The 17,589-nt window shown below is 37.5% G+C and overlaps 1 protein-coding gene across 1 annotated transcript in view; it reads right to left on the minus strand.

Moving 5' to 3' along the window:
* Nucleotides 1–4,579: 4,579 nt before the first annotated feature.
* Nucleotides 4,580–17,589, minus strand: part of LOC128697917 (mitochondrial ribonuclease P catalytic subunit-like) — a 31,633-nt gene continuing 18,623 nt past the window's right edge. Inside the window, exons 8-10 of the mRNA XM_070099599.1 lie at nucleotides 10,252–10,320; nucleotides 9,895–10,015; nucleotides 4,580–6,746 (exon numbers count right to left, since the gene is read on the minus strand). Of these exons, the coding sequence (XP_069955700.1) occupies nucleotides 6,288–6,746; nucleotides 9,895–10,015; nucleotides 10,252–10,320 (649 nt within the window). The 3' untranslated portion in view covers nucleotides 4,580–6,287. The remainder of the gene's footprint in view (nucleotides 6,747–9,894; nucleotides 10,016–10,251; nucleotides 10,321–17,589) is intronic.

A 17,589-nucleotide genomic window follows, 5' to 3' on the forward strand; every position in this document is an offset into this window, starting at 1 on the left:
TCCCTAAATCAAGAGCACCTCACTAACGTCAAGGAACCTCCCTTCAGGGGATTATCTATGTCCTGTGATATCATCGGAATTTACACTTCATCTACTCCTACACCTGCTACTACTAACGTTACTCTTACTGCTGCTACTAACATTACTGTTACTGCTGCTACTAACATTACTGTTACTACTAATGTTACTCTTACTGCTGCTACTAACATTACTGTTACTGCTACTACTAACGTTACTCTTACTGCTGCTACTAACATTACTGTTACTGCTGCTACTAACATTACTGTTACTGCTGCTACTAACATTACTGTTACTACTAACGTTACTCTTACTGCTGCTACTAACATTACTGTTACTGCTACTACTAACGTTACTCTTACTGCTGCTACTAACATTACTGTTACTGCTACTACTAACGTTACTCTTACTGCTGCTACTAACATTACTGTTACTGCTACTACTAACGTTACTCTTACTGCTGCTACTAACATTACTGTTACTGCTACTACTAACGTTACTCTTACTGCTGCTACTAACGTTACTCTTACTGCTGCTACTAACATTACTGTTACTGCTACTACTAACGTTACTCTTACTGCTGCTACTAACGTTACTCTTACTGCTACTACTAACGTTACTCTTACTGCTGCTACTAACATTACTGTTACTGCTACTATTAACGTTACTGTTACTGCTGCTACTAACATTACTGTTACTGCTGCTACTAACATTACTGTTACTGATACTACTAACGTTACTCTTACTGCTGCTACTAACATTACTGTTACTGCTCCTACTAACGTTACTCTTACTGCTGCTACTAACATTACTGTTACTGCTGCTACTAACGTTACTCTTAATGCTGCTACTAACATTACTGTTACTGTTACTACTAATGTTACTCTTAATGCTGCTACTAACATTACTGTTATTGCTGCTACTAACATTACTGTTACTGCTGCTACTAACATTACTGTTACTGCTGCTACTAACATTACTGTTATTGCTGCTACTAACATTACTGTTACTGCTGCTACTAACATTACTGTTACTGCTGCTACTAACATTACTGTTACTGCTACTAACATTCTGTTACCTCTGCTAACATTACTGGTATTGCTGCTACTAACATTACTGTTACTAACATAACTGTAACTGCTGCTACTAGCATTACTGTTACTGCTGCTACTAACATTACTGTTACTGCTGCTACTAACATTACTGTTACTGCTGCTACTAACATTACTGTTACTGCTGCTACTAACATTACTGTTATTGCTGCTAACATTAATGTTACTGCTGCTACTAACATTACTGTTACTGCTACTAACATTACTGTTACTGCTGCTCCTACCATTACTCTTACTGCTGCTTTTGACATAACTCTTACAGCTACTGCAGTATTACTACAATTACTACAATCATTACTGTTATATTACTGCTACTTCTGCTATACTACTGCTACTATTATTCTACTGCTACTACTACTTTACTACTGTACTACTAATCTACTATTGCATCTACTACTACTAACATCCAAGTATCTTTTGCTAAACTCATAGGGATCGTACAAGCACCTGGGGGAATGGAAGGCATTAAAGTTTGATCCAAAGAAAGGAAAGTCAGGTCCAGTTCCTCAGATCAAGATTTTTATTACAGTCAAAACTAAGAACTAAACCCACAAGGGGGTCATACAGCCCTCAGATCAAAAGCCCCTCACTGGCATCAAGGAATCTCTCCTGAGCTAACTTGCCTCACTCTGCACTGAATCCAGGTCCTTTGGTTCAGACAAATATGCTACCATTCTTATCTCAATGGGTATTGTTAAGATGTCTGCCCATCTTGCTATGTCAGATGCTTATATAGAAGGTATTATATATTTTTGTCATACAGATAGTCTCACCTTATCAGGACTTGTGTGATCTATAGATCAAGTGATGCACTACCACTCTTATCTAAGTGGGGGAAGGTATCTGCCCATCTTGCTGTGTCAGATGTTTATATGGCAAATTCTATATATGTTTGTCTTCCAGACAGTCTCACCTTATCACCACTTAGGTGATCTATAGATCAAGCAGTGTACTCATTTTTTGTTCACTCAAAAATATTGCCACAATTCAGTGGATGGAACAATTCACAAGTAATTCAATTTACTATCCTAGGGCTGAAGGTGGTGCTGCTTGTCTCATTACACCTGCTGCCCCTGTTCACGTAGTGCTGAAATAGGTACCTGGGTGCTAGTCAACTGCTGTGGGTGGCTTCCTGGGAATGGGGTGGAAATATGCATAAGAGGGACCTAAGGGTTAAAATAAACTGTTGTAAGATTACAGCTTTTCGTGTGCTAATGAAGTGAAGTTGTATAATACATGTAGCTCATAGCCTGTAAATTTACTGATGTAGGTTAACACTTCTGAGCCTGTAAATGAATTAACTTAGAATAACTGGGCATGTATTACTCAGGGAATGTCATTGTATCATGTTTGAATCAAGATGAAGATTATTATATTAAAATCAGTATAAGTGGTAAACTCTAAGGGTCATACAGCTAAGGGGATGGGGAAGCACCACTTAAGAGTCAGCAAGGAGTGATTTCTTTCCCAGATAAGTTTTAACATAAAGTTTATATAAATTAGTGGTTATCTACACTTCTGAATTTAGTTTCTGCAGTTATGTACTCCCTGTAAGTTATTTCTCATTGTCTTACCTCATTATTACTTTTTTTACATGACAGCCACCATCCACTAAGAAAGGGTGACCCAAAGAAGAAAACTTATTCACCATCATTCACTCAATCACTGTCTTTCCAGAAATGTGCTTACATCACAATCAATTTTTTTTCTTTTTAACACACAAGCTGTCTCCTACTGAGGTAGGGTGAACAAAAACAGAAGAAACACTTTTACCATCCCTCACTCCATTATTACACTGATAGGGAAGCACTAAAAACACAGAGGTCGTACAGCTCCTGGGAAATACGGAATGGGAGACAGTCACATTTGACCCAATGTAGTGGAATGTATCTTTCCACACACTGCCCATACATACAACAGGGCTATCTAAACCAAGTACCTGTTTAGGACCTTCCACACAGCTATCCATCTTATCAGTTACTCTTCTGCACAAGTCTGGGTAGAAGTATGATTTTTAGTTAACATTTCAATTTAATAAGCTAGAATGCTGTATAAAAATTAAAAATATACTTGAAGATCTATATGTTCATCCTCTTGATGCTTGTATGCAACCATAGTTAAGAATAAGCTGACTTGCAAGTCATGGTATCCTACTAGCTATGTTACTATTATTAACCTTTGTGGAGGAAGCACTAAACTAGCAAGGGCCGTACAGCAAGGGAAAATGGCAGGCAATCAGAGTTAATCAGAGGAAGGGTAGGTTGCTTTAAATTCCTTGAACCAAGAGCCCTTTATCAACATCAATAGGTCCAAAATAATGGAATCTGCAAATACATTATACTAATGTACTAATTCAGGAAAAGACAGTTAGCCAGTTTCTGGAGAGAGGTAAAACACCTTCACCTTCCAGGTAGGTGGGACAATTCAATCTCTATGTCTGCACTCTTCAGGGTTATATTAAAAACAAGAGCTAAACCCATGCAGGTCGTACAGTTCTGCAGTGAGTGTGTGTGTGTGTGTGTGTGTGTGTGTGTGTGTGTGTGTGTGTGTGTACTCACCTATTTGTACTCACCTATTTGTGGTTGCAGGGGTCGAGTCCTAGCTCCTGGCCCCGCCTCTTCACCGGTTGCTACTAGGCCCTCTCTCTCCCCGCTCCATGAGCTTTATCAAACCTCGTCTTAAAACTGTGTATGGTTCCTGCCTCCACTACGTCATTTTCTAGGCTATTCCACTGCCTTACAACTCTATGACTGAAGAAATACTTCCTACTATCTCTCTGACTCATTTGTGTCTTCAACTTCCAATTGTGGCCTCTTGTTTCTGTGTTCCCCTCCCTGGAACATCCTGTCTTTGTCCACCTTGTCTATTCCACGCAGTATTTTATATGTCGTTATCATGTCTCCCCTGACCCTCCTGTCCTCCAGTGTCGTCAGGCCGATGTGTGTGTGTGTATGTGTGTGTGTGTGTGTGTGTGTGTGTGTGTGTGTGTGTGTGTGTGTGTGTGTGTGTGTGTGTGTGTGTGTGTGTGTGTGTGCATGTTTGTTTGTTTGTTTGTTTGTTTGTTTGTGTGTTTTTACTGTAACCTTCTAGGAAGACAATTAGGGTGAGTAATGGCAGGGGAGAGATGATAGATGTTTTAAAAAAATTAGCATTTAACCCGTAAACGGTCCAAACGTATATATACGTTTTTTCAACATTTGAAAGTATGTAAAAAAAGTAGATCTTCTTTTTGTTTTTTTACATTTGAAAATGTGTAAAAAAACTTTGATCTACTTTTTTTTTGTTATATTTGAAAATATGTAAAAAAACATAGATCTACTTTTGTAGCACTACACATGTGAACGTAGATCTACTTGGACCGTTTACGGGTTAAGCAATTTATATTTGTTAATATTTTCCAAAATACATGTGGTTTCCCTATTACTTAAGGAATACTCAAATGCTTTCACCAAGATTTTTTATTTATTTCACTTAAGTGTTTAGCATTAACCCTTTGACTGTCGCAACCCCCAATCCTGAGGTGTCTCCTGGTGTCGCAAAATTTAAAAAAAAAAAAATTATTTTTTCTTATGAAATGATAGAGAATCTTTTCCCGATTGTAATGACACCAAAAAAACTAAATTTGATGGAAAACTGACGGAATTATGCTCTCGCGAAGTTAGCGACCTCAGCGCTGTTTACAAATCGGCGATTTCGCCCACTTTGAGCCCTATTTTCGGCTAATTCCGTTGTTCCAGTCACCCAAACTCATAGCTATTTCTTTAGAACTCCATTTTTTCTATCGATTGAGTACAAGAAACTGCCCATTTACCGATTTCAACTACCTAATAATGTGGTCAGAAATTTGCAATTTGGCCAATTTCACGAAAACTAAAAAATATGACAATTTCAAAATAAGGTCCAGAATGAACAATGCAGACATTCCTGGCTCTAAAATAACATTTTCTTTGCTCATCAGTCATGTCTCCAGGCCCCTCTGATATTACTCTTGCTTTCTATTTTGAATTTTTATTCAAACAAAAAATAGAAGACTTACTATTATGCAGACTACTGCAATACTATATATAATACTGTATAAATAACATCAACTCATTCATGACTGCATATTAGAATGGCTAGTTGGACATTTATTGGACAATGGCATCATTTGTTTATTTTTGAACATCGGCAAAAATCAAACATTTCCCCTACTTTGAGCTCCATTTCTAGGTTCTTTTTATAGTAAAATCAATCAAAATCACCTCTATTTCTATAATATGTTTTCCATTCTATCAAATGAGACCAAGAAAACGAGAATACAACCATAAATACTATACGAAAATAGACCACAAAGTCGGCATTTTAATTAAAAAATGGTCGGAGTTTTTTTTTTTTTCATTATGCACTGCGTGCTCCAGGATTTTTTCTATATGGTGCACACTGACCTCACAGACCCACTCTCTCACATGTGGGCCTACCAGCTTTCTCCTGCTTGATTTGAAGCCGCTAGAATTTATGAGTATATATACGTCAAACACCGTACCTCGTAAGACGTATATATACGGCCGCGACAGTCAAAGGGTTAAAGTATGAGACATTTCAAGGATACAATATAAATATATGAATAACAGAACAAAAAAATGTAAAGTAGAAAGAAAGATATATATATATATATATATACAGCCTCTCATCCCTATGTGAAGAGCATACTATAATGGTAGTGGGTTTGTGTCAACCATCTTTGATACTGTTTTAATATCACCTTGCACTTGTTATAACATTTCTTGTATACATGTATTTTTAAATGTTTATACAGTAGTGTACTGTATATTGTAATAAACAGAATAGAGGAAATCAGCTCTAATATACATTATTTAGGTATGCATACTGGTCAGAGCCCGTCATAGGTCTGAGTCGTCGGTAAATGAGTATGTCGCTAAGTGAGAAGAGGCTGTATATATATGTATGATATTTGTACATGGGACAAATAAATACATATACAGTACATACAGCTAGCTTGAACTGTGATGTCTGCTGACCTCTGGCAAGACTGCTAGAAAACAAGTGATGCAAAATGGCAAATGTGTTAAAAACCGAGATCACATATAATTTTTACAACATTCAGCTCTATAATAAATTTGCCAATTTAGAAAATTATACAAACCAAAATTTTACTTTCTACTTATCAGTATTGTCAAATATATCTAAAACTGAGTATGTCTTCAAATCCATCATTTCATTTTTTCTATTATTTTTTCTTGACACAGACCCATTAATATTTCTTAGGAGCCTCTGCTTGAGATCCTTTGATATTGACGTTCCTGAGTGCTTGAAATTTGTCGCTCTTGATGTTCTCATTTTTTCTTGCTGCATACTATCACTCTGGTCAAAATTATATTTCCTAGGCTGTCTCCTTGACTGTGTATTTTCCATATATTGAGCAACACTGTCTTTAACCTCATTTTTACGTGCATTTTTGACTTGAGAGAATTGTATATTCTGCCTTGTAGGTGTTGGTTGTAGGCAAATCCAAGTGGTAGGCAGCTGGTACGAGTGACGAGGGGTTTTGTCATCATATGGGATGTGCCAGCCACCATTTACTCCACACTGGGCACTGGTGTTAAAGACTGCAGGAAACTGAGTGCAATAAGCAAATGTTAATAAACTGCAAAGAAAAATCTGTCATCCTACAGTCAAAAAAAAAAAATCATTAATACAAAAAATTCAGGAAAGAGCAGAAGTAATGTAGAATATTTTTGGTAAATGCAGGTGTGGAGTTTGGAATCACAAGTAAGATACTAGGTAAGGTATCATGATGAGGAAGGTGATAAAACAGAATTGAGGTGTTGAAAGTTCTGTGAGATGCTGCTAATAATAAACCTTTTCTTCAAGGTGTGTGTTAGTACATCACAGGGAACTAGAGGATATTTTTTGACATTTGTATCACTACAAAGTTTGCTGCATGAAATGGCATTCTGCAGAAGAAGATTTAATTAAAATAGTATCTTGTTTGAAGAGCTGTATTAAGCTGTACACAGCAAAATGTTGTCCCAAGAAAAGTTTCTTCTGAAACTTGTCCTTGTCTTCACACAAATTTTACTGACTTGGCTCATGCTCAGAGTGAGAGGACTGCCAGTGCTGTTGAGAAATGTTTGATGTTTAAAAGTGTATCTAATATGAAATAAAGTTGTATCCTCTCTCTCCAACATATTTCAGCACTTGTATGAGTAAGTACAGTGGAACTCCGGTTTTCGTACTTAATCCGTTCCAGAAAGTCGTTCTATATTTGAAACGTACGAAAATCAAATAAATATTTCCCATAAGAAATAATGTAAATACAATTAATCCGTTCCAGACACACAAAAATATTAACAAAAAATAAATTAAGTTAGTAATAGAACTAGGCATTAAGAAACACAATAAAAAGTAAAATACATACACAGTACATTCATTACTTACCTTAAAATATTTGTAGTTTTAATGCAGGGTGAGAGGTGAGTAGTATTTATTTGTAGGAAGTCAGTGTACGTAGCTGTTAGGTGTAGCCTGGGCTACACCTGCCAAATACCTACACTAAGGCCCAGAGCTACATTATTACCATCGACATACCATGCTCACTAAGTTTAATAATTTCTAACAACTACCTTTATGCCATCATAAACAAAGGGAGAAGTAATGAATAATGCATGCCAAGAACTGTAAACAAAAGCCTTATGTATTAAGAGTGGTTACTGGGCCAACGCAGATTCATACACATTTTCTCTGAAGCTGGACAGGAGAAAACGTAATGTTTTTCTTCCACTGACTACCACCCCTCCATAGCATATAAACATTGCATGTTTATATGCTATGTAACATGTTTCTTACATAATTTTGATGTGCCCAAAAGTGATTATTATTACATATTAGCATGATTACTATAGCGTTAAGACTAGAGGGGCACTCTTAGTGAACGAGTAACAAAAGCATGTTTATATGCTATGTAATGTGTCTCTTATATAATTTTCAAGACAATATCATAGATGTATTAATGAAAATGTCTATATTAATGTAAAATAAGACATTTAATGTGCCCAAGAGTGAGTCATGAATGTATGAGTGGCCCAGGCAGATGTGTCTGATACATATGATTTCCAGATGGAGGTACAAAATCCGGACCAAAATTTCGCCCAAAAAAGTGTTCTAAATCCGAATTGTACGATATGCGGACCGTACGAAAACCGGAGTTCCACTGTAACTTTATTTAGGTACAGGTACACATAAGTACAATTATCATATATGTGTAAATTATTTAGGATAACACAAAAAAGTGAGACAAAGTGACTTATTTCCACTGGGGTCCTTGAGAACCCTAATGGAAGGCACACTGGATTTGCTCATAATGATACTATTTCAATGAACTTTGTAAACACACCCTTCAGAAAGGGTGCCTTCATGTTGGTGAAGGGCTCTTTATCAATGGAATTGGAGCTACCGTACCTTTCCCTAAATCAAACCTTACTACCTCCCACTGTATCACCTCTACAAGTTTAGCACTTCCCATTAACAATAAAAAATACTAAACAATTTATTCACAGCTTTTAAAATGTAACAGTTCATTCCCATCCCCAATGTTATTTACAAACAGCAGTGAGTATATGAATTTTTTTAATAAAAAGAAGACTGTTGTACAGTGGCTGCCATCATTCTTTTGTCTGAAGTGAATAAATTAGCAGTTCATTGTTTCATTATCGGTACGTATATTTTATATCATTTATCCACATGTTACAGTATGTATATTTAATGTTATTTATAGCATAGGCCACAATTTTTTTTTAAACATACTGGCTGTCTCCCACCAAGGCAGGGTGACCCAAAAAAAGAAACGCTTTCACTATCATTCACACTATCACTGTCTTTGTAGAGGTGTGCAGATACGACAGCTGAGATGGTTTTGAAGTTACAAATGGAGCTTGGTATTTCTTCCCTCTAAAGAGCATAAGCAAAAACTTAGCAACACTAAAGTCAAGCCCTGGTGGACAGTGAGAGTGAGGAAGTTGAAGCATGTGAGGCAAAAGTGATGAAGTTGAAATGTGAGAGGTCAAAGAGAAAATTTAAGTGAGAGAGGTGAAAGTGTGGGAGTGTACAGGAGGAGAGGGTGGAGGGTGAGGACTGAGAGTGCAGGACAGTTGCAGTTGATGTTCCTAACTCTGAGGGACCAAGTGCTGCTACTGTAGCTCCACAGCCTCCATCCAAGGACAAAAATGATCTTGAAAATTTAGATATCAGTTATAATTTATCCTATATTTCTGAATCCTATTTTTAAGATTATAAGTGCATCTAGGAGCAAAACTAAGAAGTGTTTGTCCATGGCCAACATAGTCCCATTTTACCCACACCAACATGTTTGACTATTGCAAATTAATGTTATGAACAGAGTTATGATGAACCTTGCAATATACTCAGGGGATAAGAGTGCATTATGCTTAAATTACTATTGAAAACCTAACTGATTTACCAAACAATTTAAGTATTGGTGAAAGTGGTATGGCATTACCAACAAGTTGTAGGCAAAAGACATGTATGCACTGATAAAGACATTTTTTAAATGCTTCACTACAAGTGGAGTGAAGAAGCCACTTGTGGCGAAACATTTCCTTAATATCTTGACAACTGCATGTGTGTCTTTTACCTACAATCCAGGTACTGCACTATACCACAGTTGTATAATATTCCCCATTAACCAAGCTAGACTTTTCTCTATATATGATGAAAAGAAGAAAGTGCAATACTGGACAGTGCATACCAATACATGGGCACCAGAAAGTGATGGAATGATCATTATCTGGTGAATTCTCTGCCAACGTCGGAAAGTCTCTCTCAGTGTTGTCTGTCCCAGACGAAACAGATGGTCTCGTAGCAAGTCACTGAATAAATGATTTAATAAGTAGTCTTCATGGAAATATCTTATATTTTCTTCAGGAATAAATATTATTTTAACTTCTGATATTGCTTAAGTACTATTTGTATCTCAATATGTACAGTAATGTGTTTACATGAAATGAACATCAAGAAAATATTAATTTGATTGACTGAGAATGGTAATACAGTGTTACAGTCCTGGAATTATAGTTTACTTCTCAAGACTACATATCATACATACTTAGTTACAACTTTAGTTCCATATCCAGATTGGAGGGCAGCATATATGAAGAATCCGTCATCTTTGGTCCTAGTAACAAATATGGAATAACATTTAGTAAATCAAATGTCTACTGAAGCAAAATAAAAAAAAAGAATACAAATGAAGATTATTATTGTACTCATGGAAGGCATTAAACCCATAAAGGTCACACAGTTACAGATGAAGAATTAATACACTATACTTTAAATTATGTGATGTACATACATGGTATTACCTAATACTTACTCATTTTGAAGAGCTGCAACAGACTGCATATTATATTATTATAGCTAATAAGGGTTATACAGTGACTAGGTGAATGGGAGGCATTCATATTTGATCCAAGAACCCCTCATGACTTAACCTGAGTAGAAAATAAATGCAAATAACAGGCCCAAAAATATGGAACCATCTATCAAAAGATTCTAAAACTTGCCTCTCTACCACCACATCAAAAATGTTAAAAAAATCTGAACTTAATGTAAATTTATGTACACAGATTGAATATAAATATCAAATATACAGTAATTATTTAATTCATGGGGGTGCTAAACCCTTAGGGGTCATATAGAGCCTGGGAAAATGGGAGGTACTCACATTCAATTCTTGACTATAATTATTTTTTTTATTAACACATTGGCTGTTTCCCACCGAGGCAGGGCGACCCAAAAAAGAAGAAACACTTTCATCATCACTCATTCCATTACTATCTTGCTATATACATATAACAAAAATATGCCATCTAAGAAAGTGTGCAAGTTTAAAAGCAATCATAACATACAGGTAGCAATGTTAGTAAAAAGAATACACCTATGGTTTTCTGAAACTCTGGCCTCTCAGTGACTTCTCAATGTTTACTCAGTCAATGATACGAAGAACTGACATATTTGCTGGTCAGGTTTTTTTTTTTAATTTGAACAGATCAGGATAATTCTGGTTAATTTATGTTAACCTAATTTAACCTAAGCAGGAAGTGTTATCTATATATAACAATAGCCTGGCAAATACAGAAAACCAATGAAAGGTCGCAACATTCACCAAGTTGCCTTGAATGTCTCCAAAGTACTTGTACAAGTAACATTCAAGTTGCCATCGCAACCAGTACATCCATCAAAGACCTGGCCCGGACCAGAGTGAAGAACCTCGAACCAGTCAGTGCAGGTGGAGGCTGTGACAAGGTGTACGTCAGTGAAACAGCACCTACCCTTCAAACATGTCTCAATGAATAACTTGAACAATGCATGTGTGCAGCACAGAAACTCCTCCAACCATCTTGAGATACAGTGATGACTGCCTAGTGATCAAATAAGCAAACTCCTCCAGGCATAAGTGCCTGGAGTCATTTTTAATCACCATCTCTTACACCATTAAACAAAATAAAAGTAGCTTTGTCATTTTGAAGGTCTTAGCCAGATTTCTACTCAAAACAATAAGCCCTGCCATCATACAGCAAACTAGAGTTACCTCCACTTGTGTTACTACTACAACTGTAACTACTACTACCACTACTACAATGACTACTACTAAAACCACCCCCTATCTTTCACCTCATGTGGTACCTATATATATATATATCTTTCTTTCTTTCAACACACCAGCCGTATCCCACCAAGGCGAGGTGGCCCAAAAGGAAAAACGAAAGTTTCTCCTTTTACATTTAGTAATATATACAGGAGAAGAGGTTACTAATCCCTTGCTCCCGGCATTTTAGTCGCTTCTTACAATACGCATGGATTATGGAGGAAGAATTCTGTTCCATTTCCCCATGGAGATAAGAGGAAATAAACAAGAACAAGAACTAGAAAGAAAAGAGCAGAAAACACAGAGGGGTGTGTATATATATGCTTGTACATGTATGTGTAGTGTGACCTAAATGTAAGTAGAAGTAGCAAGACGTACCTGAAATCTTGCATGTTCCCGAGACAGAAAAAAAGACACCAGCAATCCTACCATCATGTAAAACAATTACAGGATTTCGTTTTACACTCATTTGGCAGGACGGTAGTACCTCCCTGGGCGGTTGCTGTCTACCAACCTACTACCTAGAATAAATATATAATACTTGACGTGCTGTTGGAGTGTGAGCAAAGTAACATTTATGAAGGGGTTCAGGGAAACCGGCAGGCCGGACTTGAGTCCTGGAGATGGGAAGTACAGTGCCTGCACTCTGAAGGAGGGGTGTTAATGTTGCAGTTTAAAAACTGTAGTGTAAAGCACCCTTCTGGCAAGACAATGATGGAGTGAATGATGGTGAAAGTTTTTCTTTTTCGGGCCACCCTGCCTTGGTGGGAATCGGCCAGTGTGATAATAAAATAAAAATAAAATATATATATATTATATATATGTATATATATAATATATATAATATATATATGTATATATATATATATTATACATATGTATAAATATATATTATATATATATACACACAGTGGACCCCCGGTTAACGATATTTTTTCACTCCAGAAGTATGTTCAGGTGCCAGTACTGACCGAATTTATTCCCATAAGGAATATTGTGAAGTAGATTAGTCCATTTCAGACCCCCAAACATACACGTACAAACGCACTTACATAAATACACTAACATAATTGGTCACATTCGGAGGTAATCGTTAACCGGGGGTCCACTGTATATATATATATATATATATAATATATATATAACCTGGAGTTTACCTGGAGAGAGTTTCGGGGGTCAACGCCCCCGCGGCCCGGTCTGTGTCCAGGCCTCCTGGTGGATCAGCGCCTGATCAACCAGGCTGTTGCTGCTGGCTGCACGCAAACCAACGTACGAGCCACAGCCCGGCTGATCAGGAACTGACTTTAGGTGCTTGTCCAGTGCCAGCTTGAAGACTGCCAGGGGTCTGTTGGTAATCCCCCTTATGTGTGCTGGGAGGCAGTTGAACAGTCTCGGGCCCCTGACACTTATTGTATGGTCTCTTAACGTGCTAGTGACACCCCTGCTTTTCATTGGGGGGATGGTGCATCGTCTGCCAAGTCTTTTGCTTTCGTAGTGAGTGATTTTCGTGTGCAAGTTCGGTACTAGTCCCTCTAGGATTTTCCAGGTGTATATAATATATATATATATATATATATATATATATATATATATATATATATAATATATATATATATATATATATATATATATATATATATATATATATATATATATATATATATATATATATATATATATATATATATATATATATATATATATATATACACACATGTATGTGAATACAGGAAAGAGTAAGGTTATGAGGATAACAAAAAGATTAGGTGATGAAAGATTGAATATCAGATTGGAGGGAGAGAGTATGGAGGAGGTGAACGTATTCAGATATTTGGGAGTGGACGTGTCAGCGGATGGGTCTATGAAAGATGAGGTGAATCATAGAATTGATGAGGGAAAAAGAGTGAGTGGTGCACTTAGGAGTCTGTGGAGACAAAGAACTTTGTCCTTGGAGGCAAAGAGGGGAATGTATGAGAGTATAGTTTTACCAACGCTCTTATATGGGTGTGAAGCGTGGGTGATGAATGTTGTAGCGAGGAGAAGGCTGGAGGCAGTGGAGATGTCATGTCTGAGGGCAATGTGTGGTGTGAATATAATGCAGAGAATTCGTAGTTTGGAAGTTAGGAGGAGGTGCGGGATTACCAAAACTGTTGTCCAGAGGGCTGAGGAAGGGTTGTTGAGGTGGTTCGGACATGTAGAGAGAATGGAGCGAAACAGAATGACTTCAAGAGTGTATCAGTCTGTAGTGGAAGGAAGGCGGGGTAGGGGTCGGCCTAGGAAGGGTTGGAGGGAGGGGGTAAAGGAGGTTTTGTGTGCGAGGGGCTTGGACTTCCAGCAGGCATGCGTGAGCGTGTTTGATAGGAGTGAATGGAGACAAATGGTTTTTAATACTTGACGTGCTGTTGGAGTGTGAGCAAAGTAACATTTATGAAGGGATTCAGGGAAACCGGCAGGCCGGACTTGAGTCCTGGAGATGGGAAGTACAGTGCCTGCACTCTGAAGGAGGGGTGTTAATGTTGCAGTTTAAAAACTGTAGTGTAAAGCACCCTTCTGGCAAGACAGTGATGGAGTGAATGATGGTGAAAGTTTTTCTTTTTCGGGCCACCCTGCCTTGGTGGGAATCGGCCAGTGTGATAATAATAATAAATAACATGTATGTGTAGTGTGACCTAAATGTAAGTAGAAGTAGCAAGACATACCTGAAATCTTGCATGTTTATGAGACAGAAAAAAGGACACCAGCAATCCTACCATCATGTAAAACAATTACAGGCTTTCATTTTACACTCATCTGGCAGGACGGTAGTACCTCCCTGGGCGGTTGCTGTCTACCAACCTACTACCTAGAAAATAAATAAATAGGTTATATGAGGTTATAGGAGGGTGGGGGCAGGTGGAAAGAGGAGTGATTGGTGGAATGATGAAGTAAAGGGTGTGATAAAAGAGAAAAAGTTAGCTTATGAGAGGTTTTTACAAAGCAGAAGTGTTATAAGAAAAGCAGAGTATATGGACAGTAAAAGAAAGGTGAAGAGAGTGGTGAGAGAGTGCAAAAGGAGAGCAGATGATAGAGTGGGAGAGGCACTGTCAAGAAATTTTAATGAAAATAAGAAAAAATTTTGGAGTGAGTTAAACAAGTTAAGAAAGCCTAGGGAAAGTATGGATTTGTCAGTTAAAAACAGAGTAGGGGAGTTAGTAGATGGGGAGAGGGAGGTATTAGGTAGATGGCGAGAATATTTTGAGGAACTTTTAAATGTTGAGGAAGAAAGGGAGGCGGTAATTTCATGCACTGGTCAGGGAGGTATACCATCTTTTAGGAGTGAAGAAGAGCAGAATGTAAGTGTGGGGGAGGTACGTGAGGCATTACGTAGAATGAAAGGGGGTAAAGCAGCTGGAACTGATGGGATCATGACAGAAATGTTAAAAGCAGGGGGGGATATAGTGCTGGAGTGGTTGGTACTTTTGTTTAATAAATGTATGAAAGAGGGGAAGGTACCTAGGGATTGGCGGAGAGCATGTATAGTCCCTTTATATAAAGGGAAAGGGGGCAAAAGAGATTGTAAAAATTATAGAGGAATAAGTTTATTGAGTATACCAGGAAAAGTGTACGGTAGGATTATAATTGAAAGAATTAGAGGTAAGACAGAATTTAGGATTGCGGATGAGCAAGGAGGTTTCAGAGTGGGTAGGGGATGTGTAGATCAAGTGTTTACATTGAAGCATATATATGAACAGTATTTAGATAAAGGTAGGGAAGTTTTTATTGCATTTATGGATTTAGAAAAGGCATATGATAGAGTGGATAGGGGAGCAATGTGGCAGATGTTGCAAGTATATGGAATAGGTGGTAAGTTATTAAATGCTGTAAAGAGTTTTTATGAGGATAGTGAGGCTCAGGTTAGGGTGTGTAGAAGAGAGGGAGACTATTTCCCGGTAAAAGTAGGTCTTAGACAGGGATGTGTACTGTCACCATGGTTGTTTAATATATTTATAGATGGGGTTGTAAAAGAAGTACAGTGGACCCCAGCTTAACGATCACCTCCCAATGCGACCAATTATGTAAGTGTATTTATGTAAGTGCGTTTGTACGTGTATGTTTGGGGGTCTGAAATGGACTAATCTACTTCACAGTATTCCTTATGGGAACAAATTCGGTCAGTACTGGCACCTGAACATTCTTCTGGAATGAAAAAATATCGTTAACCGGGGGTCCACTGTAAATGCTAAGGTGTTCGGGAGAGGGGTGGGATTAAATTATGGGGAATCAAATTCAAAATGGGAATTAACACAGTTACTTTTTGCTGATGATACTGTGCTTATGGGAGATTCTAAAGAAAAATTGCAAAGGTTAGTGGATGAGTTTGGGAATGTGTGTAAAGGTTGAAAGTGAACATAGAAAAGAGTAAGGTGATGAGGGTATCAAATGATTTAGATAAAGAAAAATTGGATATCAAATTGGGGAGGAGGAGTATGGAAGAAGTAAATGTTTTCAGATACTTGGGAGTTGATGTGTCGGCGGATGGATTTATGAAGGATGAGGTTAATCATAGAATTGATGAGGGAAAAAAGGTGAGTGGTGCATTGAGGTATATGTGGAGTCAAAAAACATTATCTATGGAGGCAAAGAAGGGAATGTATGAAAGTATAGTAGTACCAACACTCTTATATGGGTGTGAAGCTTGGGTGGTAAATGCAGCAGCGAGGAGACGTTTGGAGGCAGTGGAGATGTCCTGTCTAAGGGCAATGTGTGGTGTAAATATGCAGAAAATTCGGAGTGTGGAAATTAGGAAAAGGTGTGGAGTTAATAAAAGTATTAGTCAGAGGGCAGAAGAGGGGTTGTTGAGGTGGTTTGGTCATTTAGAGAGAATGGATCAAAGTAGAATGACATGGAAAGCATATAAATCTATAGGGGAAGGAAGGCGAGGTAGGGGTCGTCCTCGAAAGGGTTGGAGAGAGGGGGTAAAGGAGGTTTTGTGGGCAAGGGGCTTGGACTTCCAGCAAGCGTGCGTGAGCGTGTTAGATAGGAGTGAATGGAGACGAATGGTACTTGGGACCTGATATTGGCAGTTTGGAGGGATATGTTGTGTATCTTTATACGTATATGCTTCTAAACTGTTGTATTCTAAGCACCTCTGCAAAATCAGTGATTATGTGTGAGTGTGGTGAAAGTGTTGAATGATGATGAAAGCATTTTCTTTTTGGGGATTTTCTTTCTTTTTTGAGTAACCCTGCCTTGGTGGGAGACAGCCAACTTGTTGAGAGAAAAAAAAAAAAAAAAAAAAAATATATATATATATATATATATATATATATATATATATATATATATATATATATATGTATATATATGTATATGTATATATATATATATATATATATATATATGTCTTGCTATTTCTACTTACACTTAGGTCACACTACACATACATGTACACATTTATTTATACACACTCATCTGAGTTTTCTTTGATTTTATCTTAATAGTTCTTGGTCTTATTAATTTTCCTTTTATATCCATGGGGAAGTGGAATAAGAATCTTTCCTCCGTAAGCCATGCGTGTTGTAAAAGTCAACTAAAATGCCGGGAACAATGGGCTAGTAACCCCTTTTCCTGTAAAGATTACTAAAAAGAATAAGAAGAAGAAAATTGTCAAAGTGGGAAGTCTGAATGTGCGTGGATGTTGTGCAGATGATAAGAAAGAGATGATTGTGGATGTTATGAATGAGAAGAAGCTGGATGTCCTGGCTTTAAGTGAAACAAAGCTGAAGGGGGTGGGAGAGTTTCAGTGGAGAGGAATAA

Source organism: Cherax quadricarinatus, chromosome 68 (assembly GCF_038502225.1).
Source record: "Cherax quadricarinatus isolate ZL_2023a chromosome 68, ASM3850222v1, whole genome shotgun sequence".
Taxonomy (NCBI): Eukaryota; Metazoa; Arthropoda; class Malacostraca; order Decapoda; family Parastacidae; genus Cherax; species Cherax quadricarinatus.